Source organism: Malaya genurostris, chromosome 1 (assembly GCF_030247185.1).
Source record: "Malaya genurostris strain Urasoe2022 chromosome 1, Malgen_1.1, whole genome shotgun sequence".
Lineage (NCBI taxonomy): Eukaryota > Metazoa > Arthropoda > Insecta > Diptera > Culicidae > Malaya > Malaya genurostris.
The window spans coordinates 134880054-134897088 of record NC_080570.1 but is presented as its reverse complement, the minus strand read 5'-3'; the positions used below and the strand labels follow the sequence as shown (position 1 = coordinate 134897088).

At 38.0% G+C, this 17035-nt stretch overlaps 1 protein-coding gene across 3 annotated transcripts in view; it reads right to left on the bottom strand.

Moving 5' to 3' along the window:
* Positions 1–15148, bottom strand: part of LOC131425836 (netrin-B) — a 203329-nt gene extending 188181 nt beyond the window's left edge. Inside the window, exons 1-2 of one of the 3 annotated variants that reach the window (XM_058588054.1) lie at positions 14952–15146; positions 13091–14577 (exon numbers count right to left, since the gene is read on the bottom strand). In XM_058588054.1, coding sequence (XP_058444037.1) covers positions 13091–14240 — 1150 coding nt within the window. In that variant the 5' untranslated portion in view covers positions 14241–14577; positions 14952–15146. Of the gene's footprint in view, positions 1–13090 lie in introns of all 3 variants that reach the window. The other 2 variants (XM_058588055.1, XM_058588053.1) reach the window with 2 other exon arrangements.
* Positions 15149–17035: the final 1887 nt, after the last annotated feature.

Sequence of the window (17035 nt, the reverse complement as noted above, 5' to 3'; positions counted from 1 at the left end):
TAGAGGTTGAAAAAGTACTCTGATAATTATAAAGCAATAAACCAACGGATTTCTTTTATGCGAACTGGGAAAATATTTTCATTATACTATTGTGAGCAAATAGTAGTAAGACTTTTGAATTATATTTCGCGCGGAAACATTATTCGTCGAAATATTTTCTTTTCTAGTTTGGTATGACTGTCAGTGACATCTGTGCCAAGTGTCACGTCAAAATATTCATTAGTGTTTAGTATACGTCTGTCTTTCTGTAGTATTAAAAGTGCATTCGGCGATTTTTACAATGAGTGAAATTATTCAACAAAGAAGTTCCATTAAATTTTGTGTGTGGAATCATATTTTTTATGTCGAAAAGTTCGGAATGTTGCAAAAGGCCTTCGGTGATAATTGTACGTCACGAGCAAGTATTTTTGATTGGTACAAGTTGTTCAAAGAGAGTCGAGAACGCTTTGACGACGAACCACATGCAGGATGGCCATCAACATCAATTGATGATGATCACGTCAATAAAATCAAGGAATTGGTGCTCGAAATTCGAGGATTCACAGTCAGACATCTTACATGGAATATTGGAAGGATCAGTATAAACCATTTTGAAAGATCATTTGAGCCAAAGAAAAGTAAAAGCACGATTGATTCGAAACTCACTCAATGTTTTCGCATTGATTCTTCGTGATTGGCCAAAACTCAATTAATGCAATTCCGCAATCACCGTATTCGCCTGATTTTGCTCCGTGTGACTTGTGACGACCGCTTCGGGAAAACCGTTTTCAGTCAATTGTAGGCATCAAACGTGAATCGCTACGCGCATGGAAGACTATTCCAGAAATTGACTTTAACAACTGTTTCGAGGATCGGTAAATACGTTTGCACAAGTGTATTGGGGCCGGGGGGAGACGAAATAGATTTGTAAGAAGAAATAAAGTATTTAGAAATTGTGAACAAAGTCTTACTATTTTTTGCCCACAGTAGTATATGAAGAACACGGAGAATCGTTTGAACATGAAATTACCATTATGCAGTTTTTGATTTTAGTGCTAATTTATTCAACTAGTTTTTTTATGTAGGACTACGTCTTTCTTTACTATGCCAACCCCGAAACGGCTTTCGGCGAAATGACACTGATTCTTATTTTTGTGGCCGTTGGGACCGGCTATTTGTGAAAAAGCTTTTAACGAAGTCACGCAAAAAAGAATGCTCTCAACCAAAATTGGTCCAGTTTGGAATCAATCGGCACTGTGAGCAATTGTGTTACGGAACGTCCGCAAAGCCAGTTTCGCTTCAAACAAGAGCAAATTCCGTCATATCCAGCTGCTGATCGTTCACATTGGAGGAAAAAAATAAACGAAAAGTGGACAACGATGGGCAAACTTATACGCTCCAACGGTATTAAATCAGTTAATATCTACACGCAGAGAATTAGAACACATTAGATACTAATATATTGAGTCTTTAAGTCAGCTTCAAACATTTGTTTGAACAAAAAAATTTGAATTAAAATTTGAATCAAATAGAACTTTAGAAGAAATAAATTTAGTGTGGTAATGCATACCAGATTTAAATATATTGAGATATGGATTCAAATTTGGAAATTTTATCCAATCAAATAAAAAATTTGTTTGATTTCAATGCTTTTTATAGTACGTTAAATGTATTTGAATCAAATATGTCGTGGTATAGATTCAAATTCATGGATGTTAAATAAAATTTTCCGTCCTTGAATTAAATACCAGAGAATATGGGTTCTGAAATATTGCCATTAAAATAAACATTGCTCTATTAGTTTATTTTGTGTTATTTAACGCCACTTTTGCTAAGATTTAATTTTGCGTGTGCAAGCCATTTTGTTACATCATTTAAACAGAAAAATGGACGCGTTCGAAGAAATAATAACTCATTACAATGGATAACAATACTATACAATATGTGGACCGATTTAAAAGGAACGGAATGATTTTCAAAAACAACATTTTTTTCAACATTAAATATGGTAACCTTATTAGCATTTACGAGATGGATAAAATAATTTTAGGTAACTTTTATTGCATACCTTAGATATGACTATACGGGAGCAAGTGTCTTTAAAAAGGGGGGTGTCACGTTCAAAACGGCATAACTCCGGAACTATAGAACGGATTTCTACCAAACTTGCCACGGATACTTCTTGCTCTTCAGAGATGGCCATAAGGGTATTCTTATGAGGGAGGGAGCGTAGCAAGTGTCTTTAACAGGGGGAGTCATGTCAAAATTGATCTAATTTGACGAGAATCGATACTTTTCAAGTCCATTTGCTTTTGTATTGAATCTCATGAGTTCCACGATCATGGTCATTCGAAATTAAAAAACCCTTTTTAATCTACCAAGTGATGTGGTAATGCCTTTCTTTTCTTTCAAATCAGTCCCATTAGAATATATTTTTTATCTTTTTATTAAGTAATTTCTGACACTATTTTGGGCTCATTTTTGATTCCATTTAATTCAGATTGATTCAGCTAGTTCACAAAAGCTTGCTTCAATGTTTATGTCACATACTCGGTATCATTTCTCAAACCAAGTGCTTGACATTTGCGTTGCCTACTTGTATGAGAAGATTGATGCTAATAAAAAAAAAACCCTTCTTAATCCACTTAGTGGAATTTTCATGGATATTGAAAAATTGCCATGGGGGGGAGTGCATGAATTTTACGAAATAGAAAAAAAATTGATACCAAAATTCTTAGAATTGTTTCATTTCGACCTAAGTGCAAAGGAAAGATTCTCTATGTTCACTTTCTCTTTCAATTGCTACGGTACTCTTAGCAATTGTTCTCTCTAACTATTTGCAGAAAATAGTAGCTAAGACTATCATTTTTCAATCTGTTTTGAAGAAATTATCGAAAAAATACAAGAGCATTCCGTAAAATTTGAAAGAGAATATCTGAGATTGATACAAATTGTATTCCATATTTTTATGTTTCTCTATGAAATTAATTCATCTTCAGGACTAAACGACTATACACAGTTTCTGTTACCATTTGTGCCCCAAATCAGTGTCATAACCTTCAGTGAATCTACAAGTCAAATTTAATACCCGGCACTTTCTCTCCATCGATTCAAAATTCAGGAAGTTTCCCTATATGCAAACATCCCCCGGATCATCGAATATTCGCAGCATTTCCGACAAACACTCAAAACATCATTTTTCTTTGCTGAAATCCCTCCTTACTTAATGGGTAATCCATCAACCATACATCTTACGTTCGGAGCGAGTGGAAAGTTTTGCTCGAATAAATTTCATCCTGCCGGGTTCACGTGTACGATTGAAGGAAAAAGGTTTAAATATGCATGTCCTCTGGCCCTGGCAGTGTTCTGTGCCAGATTCACGGCTTCCGGAAAGTCTATTGTGGTGCTAGGATGTTTGTCTAACGAAGATATTGCTGCCAGTGATCGATGATAAATGGAACGTTCGCAAAAGTTAGTTAAATATGCTTTAAAACCACAACATTTGTGCTTCGACTTGCTCGAAAGTAACCCAGAGGATATAAATAACCCACTATTAGTTCTTTTGTTGACTGAACAGATTCATAACTTAGTTGCTACAGGAACAAATAATGCATTGTTTGTGGAGGATTCCAGAGTTGATAGAGCGCCAAGTCCAAGCTGAAAGAAAAAGTGGCCTTGTAACACAATTGTTAAGTAAAACAATGGCATACAACAAAGGAATGTATCTGAACGGCTGACCCTTCGTCTAAACCCGCTTTTTCACTATTTGCGAGGATGGGAGTTGGAGTCAGTCTTCTTAGTCACGCTCATTTAGCTGTTTGCAGCAGGGATTCAGGAGCAGCCCTGAATGCTACGTCATATTTTAGCAGTACCAACATACTAGTCATTGTTATAGTCTTCATACTCATCGCACAAATTATTTGCCAACATCTATTCTACGCCCAGCAGTGACCCTAATTTCGTCGGTCGAATTACTACGAACAGATCAGATTCGGTCATACCAATGGGGAATGTAAGAACTGGCATTTCAGTTGGAAAAGGAGGGCGACAGGAAATCAGAATGGAAGCGACTAATTAAATATGAATATAACAGGACTGTTATTTCCTTCCCCGCCCAAATCAACCTGTTTCGTTGGTTAATGGGAAAAGGGGCTGGAAGTTTTCCCTTCATTTTTCTCGTTCAGACGTGAACAAAATTTTGATAGAAGATTATTAAAGACGCCAAAGCTATGCATGAGCGGACGACTCTAGCTTATTTATTTAGTCTACACCAGCCTTTAGACGTTCATTCGATTCGCTTCATGATGAATATAATACAATATCTGCTTGTTTGATCCAAAACATATGAAACTGTCCGACAAACTATGAACAATTTTAAATAGTACCCATGAAATTTGTAATGCGTTGTTATTGAAGAATAGTGCAAATAGCAAACGCCATTGCGTTCATTTATGAGCTGAATACAATGCAGTAAAATTTTATTTTCAAGTGAAATTATTTTATAACAATGGAATTACGGGCCTTTCTCTATATTCCCCATCGTTCAATTGATTATTATTAATTGACTCTCATTGTTATACTCAACAGAGACTCACTTCAGTCACTTCAGAACGGTGGAACTTACTCAAAATTAGGTAGTATACCGGTTTCGTGTAGTCATTTGATGTTTTGATGGCTTCGTTTCAAACAAGTCCCTGCTGGGCCGCCATGTTTTTGTGACCATCATCTTTTCCGCAAAGACGAAAACAACGAAGAAGTATGTAAACATAAATAAAAAATTGTTGATGGTAAATATCTGTGATTTGTTGAAACAAAGTTGATTTTTATATGTTTGATTATGAATGTGATATCGTTATGAAACGTGCGGTGTAATACTGACTTTAACAATCGATGAAGTGTTGTATTTATTTACATTGCTCTCACTGACTTGCTAGCTTTGAAGGCCCCGAAGGACCGAGATGTTGGTTACGATAGCACTGGCTAGAGCGCCTTATTGTTGCCACCGGGCTGGTTTCAAATGTCAATAAATTTCCTATTTCACTGTTTGAGCTGTCACCATTGATCAAGCTCAAATGAATACGCGTGAACATCAACTTGATGACAGCCAGAGATGCCAGGTGAAAATTTCAAATATCTGCAGACAGGGTTTAAAAAGTCTGTAAATGTGAAAAAAAAAATCTGCAGTTAGCAAGCATGCCTTGCTGGCAGCAATTCTCTATTAAGTATGACACGCAAAACTGATTTGGCGAGCAAAAAAAAAAAGGTCGGGGCAATTTCAAAAGTCCGTAAATTTGGACGAAAGGCTGCGAAAAACTCGATTTTCAAAAGTCTGCAAATGTCTGCACAACAAAAAATGTCAGCAGCACTATGACCGAAATCTGCAGTTTTACAGACAAATCTGCAGATCTGGCATCTCTGATGACAGCAAATGATGCCGGCCGGAATGAGGTTTTGCACGGTGACGACACGATTGAGCTGCCGATGAATCAAGTTCATCTTTTGACATATATGTGGTGTTTACATATCTATTATCAGGTATTTAAATTAGAATGGACACATAAACCACTGTTAGCTGTCAAAATTAGTTCAGTTTGTTAATTTTTGTGAAATTATGCCATGTTCGTGCAAAATCTAATAGCGAATAGAACTCATTTCTCGGTTGATTTTTCAAATGCATGTATGAGAATGTGACGGTTTCTCATTGTTCACTTTCTCTTTCGATTATTGTGACATGATTATAAAGTTTTTCTTGGATTTTACTTGGTTTAACACAAGACAGACATAAGGCAAAGTGTATGGCGACAGTACTGCTGAACTGTCAAGGATGAACGCTTGTTCATTTTTGACGTCACGATAAAAACCTAATATTTGTTACTTCAAAGAAGCAACTGACGACGGTTTGACTAAGTTTCAATTAGATTTTTTATCGTGACGTCACAAAGGAACAAGCATTTATCCATGACAGTTCAGCGGTACTGTTTACAAATAAGCTTAAGGGAGGGGGGGGGGGGGGGTAGGGTCTAAACGATGAAAAAAACCATCATTTTTGCGATTTTTTTTCCAGAATCATCGTTCAACAAAATAATTTCAAATATTTTGCATGATAAAAAGCATCATTCAAACAACATTTTGTAATTTTTTCGTGGAAAAATATTGAGAAATAGTCGGTGAAGAAAAAGGCTTCTTAAAAATCATGATTTGCGGTGTCCACTGTATCTCAGCGCAGACTAATCAGAAGTGAACAAACGAACGCAGCATAGTTAGAGTAGAAGTTTTTCTAGACCCCAACGTTTCATTTTGATTTTCTTTAATTTTTTAAATTTTTGGTGGTTGCTCAAAGTGAAAATTACGATTTTTCACGAAAAAATTCGTCATTTTATGGCTGTTAAACCTCCCCAAAATAACAAACAACGAAAAAGAAAACGTTGGGGTCTGGTTTTTTATATGTAAAAAGTATGTGCAAATTTTGAAAAAAATTGGTGCAGTAATTTTTGAATGACGATGGACACGGACTTTCAAAACCTGCTTTCGAGGAAAACGCGTTTAATGGTTTTTGTCTATAAAATCAAAGGAAACAATTAATTAGTCCAGGGAGCCCGCAGGGTCTAATATTTTCAATAAATCATATTTTTTCTTTTATAATTTATTACATCGAAATATTTCAAGAATGTTTTTAAGAATTTTTAAGTCAATCGAAATAGAAATCTTGGGCCTGTGCACCGGGCTCTTGCTTCTTCGTAGAATGAGATAGCCATAGATAAAGGTCCATAACTTCCAGAGTTTCGTTTCCCCCACCACCCCCTCCCCCCCCTAAAACAAAAATCGAAGAACACATTTCAAACAATCATCTTTACACCTTGCAACTAGTCACTTTAGTTTAGTAAATCTCAAAAACAAACCGTATTCAATCATGAACAAATCTTTTGAAACTTTATTTTGACGGTATGGACCGTAAATGCTCTCATTCGATTTGTGAATAGCTAAACAAAAAAATCTCTGTTTACAAACAGTACTGCTGAACTGTCAAAATGTGTTCATCCGATTGAGGTTAGCAATGACGGCAAACAAACTAATTAGGTTTTGCACGAACATGACATAACCTTACAAAAATGAACAGAATGAACTTTTTTTGATAGTCGACGTGTACTTGTTTACGTTTAAAAGTTCATCAGAAGTTCTTCGTTCGAATGTAAAAATTGCAAGTCGCCTCACACATTCATACATATATCGCTCCTTGATGCTGGAAACACATACAGGGTAATCTTTTTAGTTATTTTCACTGTGGAATACGTTTTTAACAGGCACTTTTTCGTAATTTTTTAATTTTTAACTTGCAGTCGCAAAACAAAACAAGTACACGGCAACTGTCAAAGATGAACTTGATTCATCTTCAGTTCATTTGTGTCGTCATCGTGCAAAACCTAATTAGTTTTTGCAAGATAACGTCTCAAATGAACTCATAATGAATTACGTTCATGACTGAACCAGGCTCTAACAATCACCATTAGGTTTTGCACGAACATGACATAACCTTACAAAAATGAACAGAATGAACTTTTTTTGACAGTCGACGTGTACTTGTTTACAGTTTAAAAGTTCATCAGAAGTTCATCGTTCGACTGTAAAAATTGCAAGTCGCCTCACACATAACAGATTCATACATATATCGCTTCTTGATGTTGGAAACACATACAGGGCAATCTTTTCAGTTATTTTCACTCTGGAATACGTTTTTAACAGACACTTTTTCGTCATTTTTCAATTTTTAACAAGCAGTCGCAAAACACAACAAGTACACGGCAACTGTCAAAGATGAACTTGATTCATCGGCAGTTCATTTGTGTCGTCATCGTGCAAAACCTAATTAGGTTTTGCACGATGACCACTCGAATGAACTACCAATGAACTGTCGATGAATCAAGTTCACCTTTTGACAGCTATCAGTGGTTTGTTTACATATCTATTAACACGAATTCAAATTAGAATGAACGCAATGAACACATAAACAAACCACTGATAGCTGTCAAAATTGATTCATTTTGTTCATTTTTGTGAGGTTATGTTATGTTCGTGCAAAACCTAATTAGGTTTTTTATCGTGACGACACAAATGAACAAGTATTCATCCTTGACAGTTCAGCGGCACTGTTTACAAACAAGCTTAAACAAAAATCGAAGAGCGCATCTAAAACAATCATCTTTACACTTTGCAACTAGTCGCTTTTATTTAATAAACATCAAAAACGAACCGTATTCAATCGTGAACAAATGTTTTAAAACTTTATTTAGGCGATACGGACCGTAAATGGTCTGATCCAATTTGTCAATAAACAAACAAAAGAAATTTCTGTTTACAAACAGTACTGCTGGACTGTCAAAAAGTGTTCATCCGATTGAGGTTAGCAGTGACGGTAAAAAACCTAATATATTGAGTGTCTGAGAGCCGATCTGTCATAACTTAAATTCTTTTGATGTTACACTCACCAGGACGCTCATTGATTGCCGATGCGATTGATATTATCTTCATTTCTCCTGTCACTGCTTGCTTACGATGTGACTAAATATTAATCAAGCAGAATAAACATTGAATTAAATTCATTTACACCAATAAACTTCGAAGTCCGATGACTTTTTGCAAAGAACAATGAACTTTATCAATCTATGTTTATGTTAGTACTCTCATGGATTTTTTTTACTTCAACAGGGAATGGGAGAATGAGAGAGAACAAAATGCGTCACCTGTCTTTGACTGAGTATACTTCTACTTGGTCATTGAACTATAGAGTATCTCATTTGACAGACATTTTGACCGTACCGATTGCAGTTGATGATGATTTCAGTTAGTCTGTCAAGGTCATTTGGCATGCCTGACAATTGCAGCTGGTTACTGTCAAACGATGTTCATCTAGCTCATCTTAGTGAGCAGTGATGCCAGTTTCACAGATTAGCAATATGCTATAATGATTTCAAAAACTGACACATATCTCCGAAAGCGGTCACGGACTGACAATAGGCCTCTAAAAGCCTTAGTCTTCAATTTGATAGGGAAAACACACACAATTACACACACACTGCTAGTTTGCAGAATTTATTAATTTGTGGGTATATAAATTTGATTCAGAACTAAAAGTCCCATTTTCGATTCTGGAAACATCAATCTTTCCGGCATACATGGAATGTTTGAGAATTCTAACATTTGTATAGGCCTGAACGTCATATGCAATGAACAATAAAATTTTGTAAATTATACGGCAACCATATCGACCACATACTTGTACATTTACTTCAACTGAACGAAACTCATGATGTTATTTACATTCTGTTTTAATCGGATGTTCGAAACGGAATTAGCGAGTAGATGCAAAATGTATCCACAGTGGCGTTTACTTACTTTACTTAAATTTATGCTGACATTTATTCGCCAAAACTGCTCTTAAAATATACAAGAAACTATAATACATTGACTGTTTTCAAAACAAAATCGAAGTCAACTTATTGCATTTTATAATGATCGCTGATCTACTGATTGCTGGACTTTTCGATGTATAAACGAAGTTTATTTTTGCATTAGGGTGTGCATTGGATTTTCAATAAATCGAAACCTCCATTTACGAGCTAATTTTTACGTTACTCGCAGTGGCATCTCGTGACAAAGTTTACGGGTTGTGCCTTGCTTATGTGCTATAATATCAGATTCAACAGTTCGTTGTAAGTGAAAGCGAAAGATTGAGCAATGAATATTCGCTTGTATTTTTAAATACAATGAATTAACGATACTGTTTTGGATGGGATTTTTTTTTAAAACTTAGTTAGTATCAACGATACAATTGAAGAATTCTACGCTCTACACGTCGAGAAAATCTGTCAATAACTTCATCAACAGAACCAATTCGACGTTCCAACTGAGACAGCAATTCGTTTTGAATTGCCATAAGCAAACACACTTAAAACCGATTCTCGAGCTCGGCATAATGAAACGCCGAATTATATCGGCAACACTTAATTTTACTGATTATTCAGTAATAAACATGCTCTTTTCCGAAAATCGTTAAAGTTCAGCAAAACCGTTTGCCGAGATATCGAACAGTGACTTAGCTTTTACTGAAACTCGGTGAGACACTTGTCATCTAATGTTTCCTTTCGATTTTCCAAGCATCACGACGCCATTGCTCGTGGAACTGGAAAACTTCTAAATTGGATGAAGGAATTTGAGATTTGTATATTTTGTTAAAAGATAAGTAAAATCGAAAACTATCTAATTTGCATATATATTTATATCCGCTTATTTGCAGATAAAGGCGTGAGGAGCACTAGAAACAATTGTCTTTAGCCGTGATGTTCTCTTTTGGTCTTTGCGCTTTTTTGGTTTGCTGAATTGAAATGAACATCAATAAAATATTCCTTTCACCAACATTAACTTTTGTGATATTAATTTCATATAAAAATAAAAAAATATCTTTCCTTTTTTCGAATACTGATGACGCGGCAATTCATGATTCCATCCTGATAAGTTTTGCCGAGCTGACAGCAAAATTTCTGCTGACAAATTCGGCAATAATTGACAGTTGACATATTTTGGATTGCCGAGATTCTCAGTAATTATACATTTTGCCGAGACGATTACCGAGCACTCGACTGTGCAAATCTCGGAATTTTTTCCGAGATTTAGCAAGAAATTTTAAGTGTGTAAGCCACTGAAGCCTCTCCTGCAGGTGTACATACAAGTTCTCACAGAGCCAAACGTGACAGCGAGAACAACAAATCTCAGAGCTGAGCTGAGTGGTTCCTTCAATTTGACTGGTTGTGCAGTGCACGAGGTGCACATGAGAACTAGACGCCACTGGTTATTTGGGATTTGGTTCGTAAAAAAAGTTTTGTGTAATGAATGTGGAAACTCCCAGACATATGGGTATTTTCGGAACGGATGTAAAGAGTAGGTGCAAGAAAATGATGTTTGGATTCGTTTCTAAATCCAAGATGACGACCTTCTTTGAAAACCACTACAATATGGGTATTTTCGAAGCGGATTTCATGAGTAGATGTCGGAAAACGATGTTTGAAGTGGATTTGAATTCCAAGATGGCGGCTTTCGACTTATTAATATTCCCCAAAAAACCTTTCAATTTGGAAATTTTGGGAACGAGTTTGAAGAGGTTCTGAGGTGGTTCTGAAATATAAGATGACGACTTTCGGTTTATTTATAATCCTTGAAAACCCTTAAGATATGAGTAAGGGTTTTCAAGAAACGTCGATATACAGAAAGTCGACTAAATGAATGGCGAAAGGAGCTCAAACGCCGTTTTCTGACATCCAATCGTTCCCGAGAATATTGTAAGGGTTTTCAAGGAACATCAATAACCCGAAAGACGTTATCTTTCTAAAAAAACTTCAACTTCAACGTTTTTCGGAATCTACTCTTTAAACCTGTTCCAAAAATACCTTAAGTTTCCATGGGATAAAAATGTGCCGGAAATTTATTTTCATTTCAAGGAGTGTATCGAAAATAAGCTATCCACATACATTTGTGTTGTATGCATGTATTTGTGATGGTTTTTTATGCTCAGATCGCAGCATGCTGTGCGTTTGGTTGTCAGCTTTCAATTCTTTACTTGTTTCTACAGTTTAAATTCTGCGTTTTAAAAATGTCTTGTATTGGAAAGGAAGTGGAATGTTAAAGTGCTGGACACATGGCTAAGTGAGAAGGGTATTACTATGCGAAAATTGGCGAAGCGGTTTGGAATTCATCATGCCAGTGTTAAAAACATAATTAATAAGTTTGGGGAACATTATTCTTAGGATGAGCTACCAGGAAGAGGCAGAAAACCCGGTTCTTCCAACCCGAAACTGGATCAGAAAGTTGTATCTCTAATCATGAAGAACAAATCAATGTCAATACGTGATTTTGCCAAAACAGCAGTCGGAATGATCCAGCGTGTCAAGAGGCGAAATCACCTGAAGACCTAAAAGAAGCAGAAAATCTCGAAAAAAGTGTAGAACAGAAGAAGCGAACAGTAACAAGGGCCTGGGAATTGTATTCGCGTCTTTTGCAGGGTTCGGATGCATGCGTTTTGATGGACGATGAGACTTATGTAAAAGAGAACTCAAAAACCCTTCCAGGTCCACAATACTTTACTGTCGTCGTTGGGGAGGATGTGAGCGATGCGGACAGATCGATTCAAGTGGAAAAACTCGGTCGAAAGGTACTGGTATGGCAAGCAATATGTTCCTGTGGTTTGAAGTCAACCATTTTTCATACTACCGGAACTATAAATGCAGAAATCTATCGATCTGAGTGTCTCCAGAAGAGATTGCTGCCTTTATATAAGAAGCATAGTACACCTCCACTGTTTTGGCTGGATTTGGCGTCGGCTCACTATGCCAAAACCACTCTCAATTGGCTTGCGGAAAAGGGTATACATTTCGTGAAGAAGGTCTTCAAGAACACTGGTTAGGCAGCTGGGAACATGCAGGAGTTCAAAAAAATTTGGGCTCAAGCGTCCACAAAATGTCGTGAAGGAATAACTTAAATTTCATCCGATTTTCTTTATGCTCAAGTTTAACATCGTACAATAAAGGATCAATTTTTAGTTTGAATAAAATATCGTTTTTTATCATAATTTGAAAGAAAAATTTGTGGATAGCATATTTTCGATACACTCCTTATACAAAAACCTCTTCTTACGATGTAGATTCGTAAAAAACTTTTACGTTATTTGGTTCGTAGAAAGAGTTACGTATAAAGAGGTAACGTTAAACAAGTGTTCATAAACTGAGGTTTGAGAGTATGTTATTCAATCATCCGGATAACCGCCCAATATTGAATATGTTTTACTGCTGATCAAACATACATTCGAATATTATCATCCATTTTAGGTGGCAAAAACAGGACCAACTTGTGGTTGGAACGATGCCTTTTAGGCATTAATTAACTTACCCTTTCCATGCAAATAAACTGTTCAAAACTGTTTTGATATACGTTATAAGTGGATCTAGATTTTAGGTAAATTTTCAAGCCTTTAGTTATTTTTCACAAGAACGTTAACAGATTCATCTCCATGGATGAATTACCGAAGGAATCACCATAGTTCGATATTGATTAACAATATACTTACTTTTACACTCGTTGGACTCTCGGGCATTGGCTCGACCCCAAGGCCGATCGAAGTGGAAAGCCTTGCACCGTTCGCAATCCCGTCCGGCGGTGTTGTGCTTGCAGTCGCACATCAATTCATCGTCCCGTCCGAGCATACAACGTGAAGCATGTCCATTGCACTTGCAGCGGCCTCCAACGGCAAAATCGGACATGGCATAGTGATGCGTGGCAAGCGGAACGGTTACCGTAGGAATTGTGGAACTAACTTCCTCGAAACTGTCGATACCATTGAAGCCATACGGATCCTTTTTCTGACGGAACGAAGCCGGAACCTGTGGTGATCCTAGCAAAAGTAGATCTTCCATGGACTCCTGGGGCATTTCAAGTCGATGGAAGACTACCCGGATGTCGGTAGCGGTAACCCAGTCCTGAAGGACTGGAGAAGAGTCAAAATCCGATGCGGATGGACGACCTTCCAGAGTGCTGAACGCAATCCGTGAGCCCTGTATTCCGGTTGATTCACCCATATGACGGTGAGCATCGGTGCAGCGAGCTTCCTGTTCGTTACCTTTGGTGATGGTCGCCCGATTTGGACGCCCGTAAACTCGTCTGCATTGGGAACTATAGAATTGGAACGGTTGCCAGGATTTTCCAAAATCGGCACTCTTGTAGATAGCGATCGAGTCTGGTTTGACGGCTGCCGGACAGAAGGTCATACTTACGTATGTCAGTTCGTACTTTTTACCCAACGACAATGTCAGACTGACATTATCTGGAGGAGCGTTCGTTTCGATCGGAGTCGGTATTGGTTCCGAGCGCCAACAGGTCACATTGATCGAATTGTTCACATCCGTTAGGGCGGAAGCCGGATGTCTCTTTCGTGGATTGGAATCATCACACTGATGGCAGGGTCCGCGAAGTTCTTGACTATCGCATACCTCGACGGGTCCACGCAATCCACACGTGGAAGAGGCTTCGATGGGCATTCCGAACGCAGCATTCACAAAATCCGGAACACAACGTCGCGGTCGGTCCTCGTCGTAGCACGGATCGAACTGGGACTGGACAGGGAACATTTTCAAATAACTGTCTGGCGAAGTGGTCACCAGCAAGGGCAGTAGCAGGAGACCGAACCAGCCAACAATACCGAAAATCGTGTACCGGTTCATTGTTCCACGAATTACCTCTACACAATGCTGTGGCAGTAAAAATCTGTTTTTCTCATGAAATTTTAATTAATCGCTACGGTTGCATACATTACGAGCGGCGAGACAAACGAGAGGGAGTCAGCCAAACATGGAATTTTAATTAACACACTATCCACGCGTAGGCGGCATCATTCCATTATCGACGCAGGGCCACATTTGTATACCTACATATATATCGTAGTGCACCTCGCGAAGCACAACCAATTAATCACCAATTTCTCGTAGACTACAGCAATTTTTCGGCTGCATTCACTCCAAAAAGCCAAATGACACCGACCAATCATCCTATTATCACATTCTGAAATTCACACCAATGACATATGTTTCACATTATCTGCGGTCCCACTTCCAAACAGGAATCTTTGTGCGGCATGTGGACGCACCACGCAACCGGTAGAATTCTCTTTTGAGTGTCTCTTCTTCACCTACTACTAGTTAGTACGAACGGGAGAAGTGGGGGCCGAAAACACACACACACACACACACACGAGACAACCGATTGAGCCGAGGAACACCTCCGAAACAAGCGATCAAAACAAAAAAACAAAACGTAAGGAGTATAAACGACGATGGATGACGGTCGAAAGGTGACGACACTTTGTCTATGTGCGACGCGGCAACCGAACGGGACCGGTCATCCCACACACGCCACCGAATAAAAAGCGACAGGACCTGCGAACTGCCCAGACGATTGCACTGCACTGATTGGATGACACGTAAATTTTTCGCGCGAACTGACCGCAAAACGGCGGTGTTCTGATTCCGGGGGCCGGCTTCTATTGACGACGACCACTGCGAACAAGACTGTTAGCTGGGTGGATGGATACTGACTGAATGGCGTTTGTTCCTGTTCACATTCAGATTCGGGATCAAAACGCGCCGCGCGCACACACACCGCAAGCAAGCAAGCAAGAAAGCATCTGCCAGCACCACGAAAACGGAAAACTCGGAGAGATGAGCTCTACAGGTCGGAAAGGGAAATTTGCGCGTGGAATGTCGAAAAGGATCGTTCCCCTGCGTAGGGGTAGGGGCAACGGAGTGAGGGAGGCGGCATGCGAACGAACAAACGGATCGGTCGTCGGAGTGGTCAGAGTTTTCCCGCAGCTTCTTCATCGGCTGCAAACAGCGTGATGATGTAGGAGATGAGTAATTGAGTGCGAGAGCGACGGCTCTCCCGCTGGTAGAGGAGCATAAACGTTCGAAGTCCGAGCCGAACAGGCTGCAAATTCGCTGCTATTTATGAAATGTTAAAGGACTGCTTGGATTTGTTTTTGTTGTTCACTCTTATGTTGAGTTATTCTCCAAGCTATTACGCGAGACTGCGAGAGTGAGTTACTTGAGCGGTCGGGAGAATGTTCAAGTTTTATTGGTGAAGTGAAGAGAGCCCTTCTCTGCAAGTGAACTGTTTTTAGTGTGCCGGTTGGTGAATGAAACTTGCTCACGACTCATCTCGAATTCGCAGAAACCGAACGACAGAGATAATGCGAGTGAAAGAGACCACCAGTGACAGTGATGTTCGTTTTGAGCGGCAGAATTTGAATTGAATTGTATTGTGCCAAATAATCATTTGGCTTTGGTAAACAGACTGAGAATAATGATTATGTTTATCAACTGCTAACGTATGGTAGAATTTTAATTCCTCTATCTGTTTTTTACCAATAATTAGTTGTCGTTTGGTACAACCATTAGTTATCGGATCGTATACATCGAATTCCGGGCAATAAATCTCTTACGATTATCAGTTTGTCAAGATGCGTTAAAAGTTGAACTCGTGTAAGGAAAAGTTAAGTCACTGAACTATTTTTTTTTCAAGTAAAGATAAAGAATTATTTGAATTACGCTATGTGTATGAAATAAAGCGAAAGTAAATTTTTATGTAACAATTCAATAATTTCATATCGTTATTGTAATAAAGTAATAAGAATTTGGCATCATGTTTCAGACGATTAACTATGAATAAGGCACGTCTAAACTAAATTAGGGTGATGGTACCACTTTTCATCTCATATACCAAAATCTTAAGTTGAAGTGAGATCTGCTGCCTCTGCTTGATCCATTGACTCCAAAGGTTAGATGAAAAGGTGCATTCCCTACGAGTTTTCGTATTGCTTTAACAAAGGCATATTCCATATTCTTGTTTTATCACAATTCGTAGAATAAACGCTGGGTAATCCGCAAAATAACATGACTGCTCTACTAATGAGATGACTACACACTAAGATTTAATTTCTTTGTTCGGTAATATTTTTGACAAGAAATTTCGGTAACCTATAGAAATGACCGATATTTCAGTACATGAGTTCTATTTTACAATAATTATGCAATTTTTTACCGGACGATCAGTTTTACGTAAACTTTCATAACTGAATTTTGTAAATAGATATACAATTCATACGGTAAATCTGAATAGTCGCCGAGTGCGGTTTAAACCATACTGTCCGTATGGTAAAATTGTCTTCCAATAACCGAACCGAACTGATTGTCATGAAACTAACTGTCAAACAGTTTTTAGTAAGTGTCTTTTTATTAACCAAACGAAAAAATTCTTGATGAGTTCATCGAATGGATTGAGATGCAGGTGCAAAAGTTTTTATAACAATAGAACCACTAAGAGCTTTTTGTTTACTTATAGACAGAAAGTAATTTAGTATCACTTGTCCACTTGCTGCCTACACAAATCGTTCGAGAGTAATTTCTGGTGGACTCGATGGATTGTGCAGTGTTTTGTAAGGCGCTCATAATTCCGGTCAGCCAGA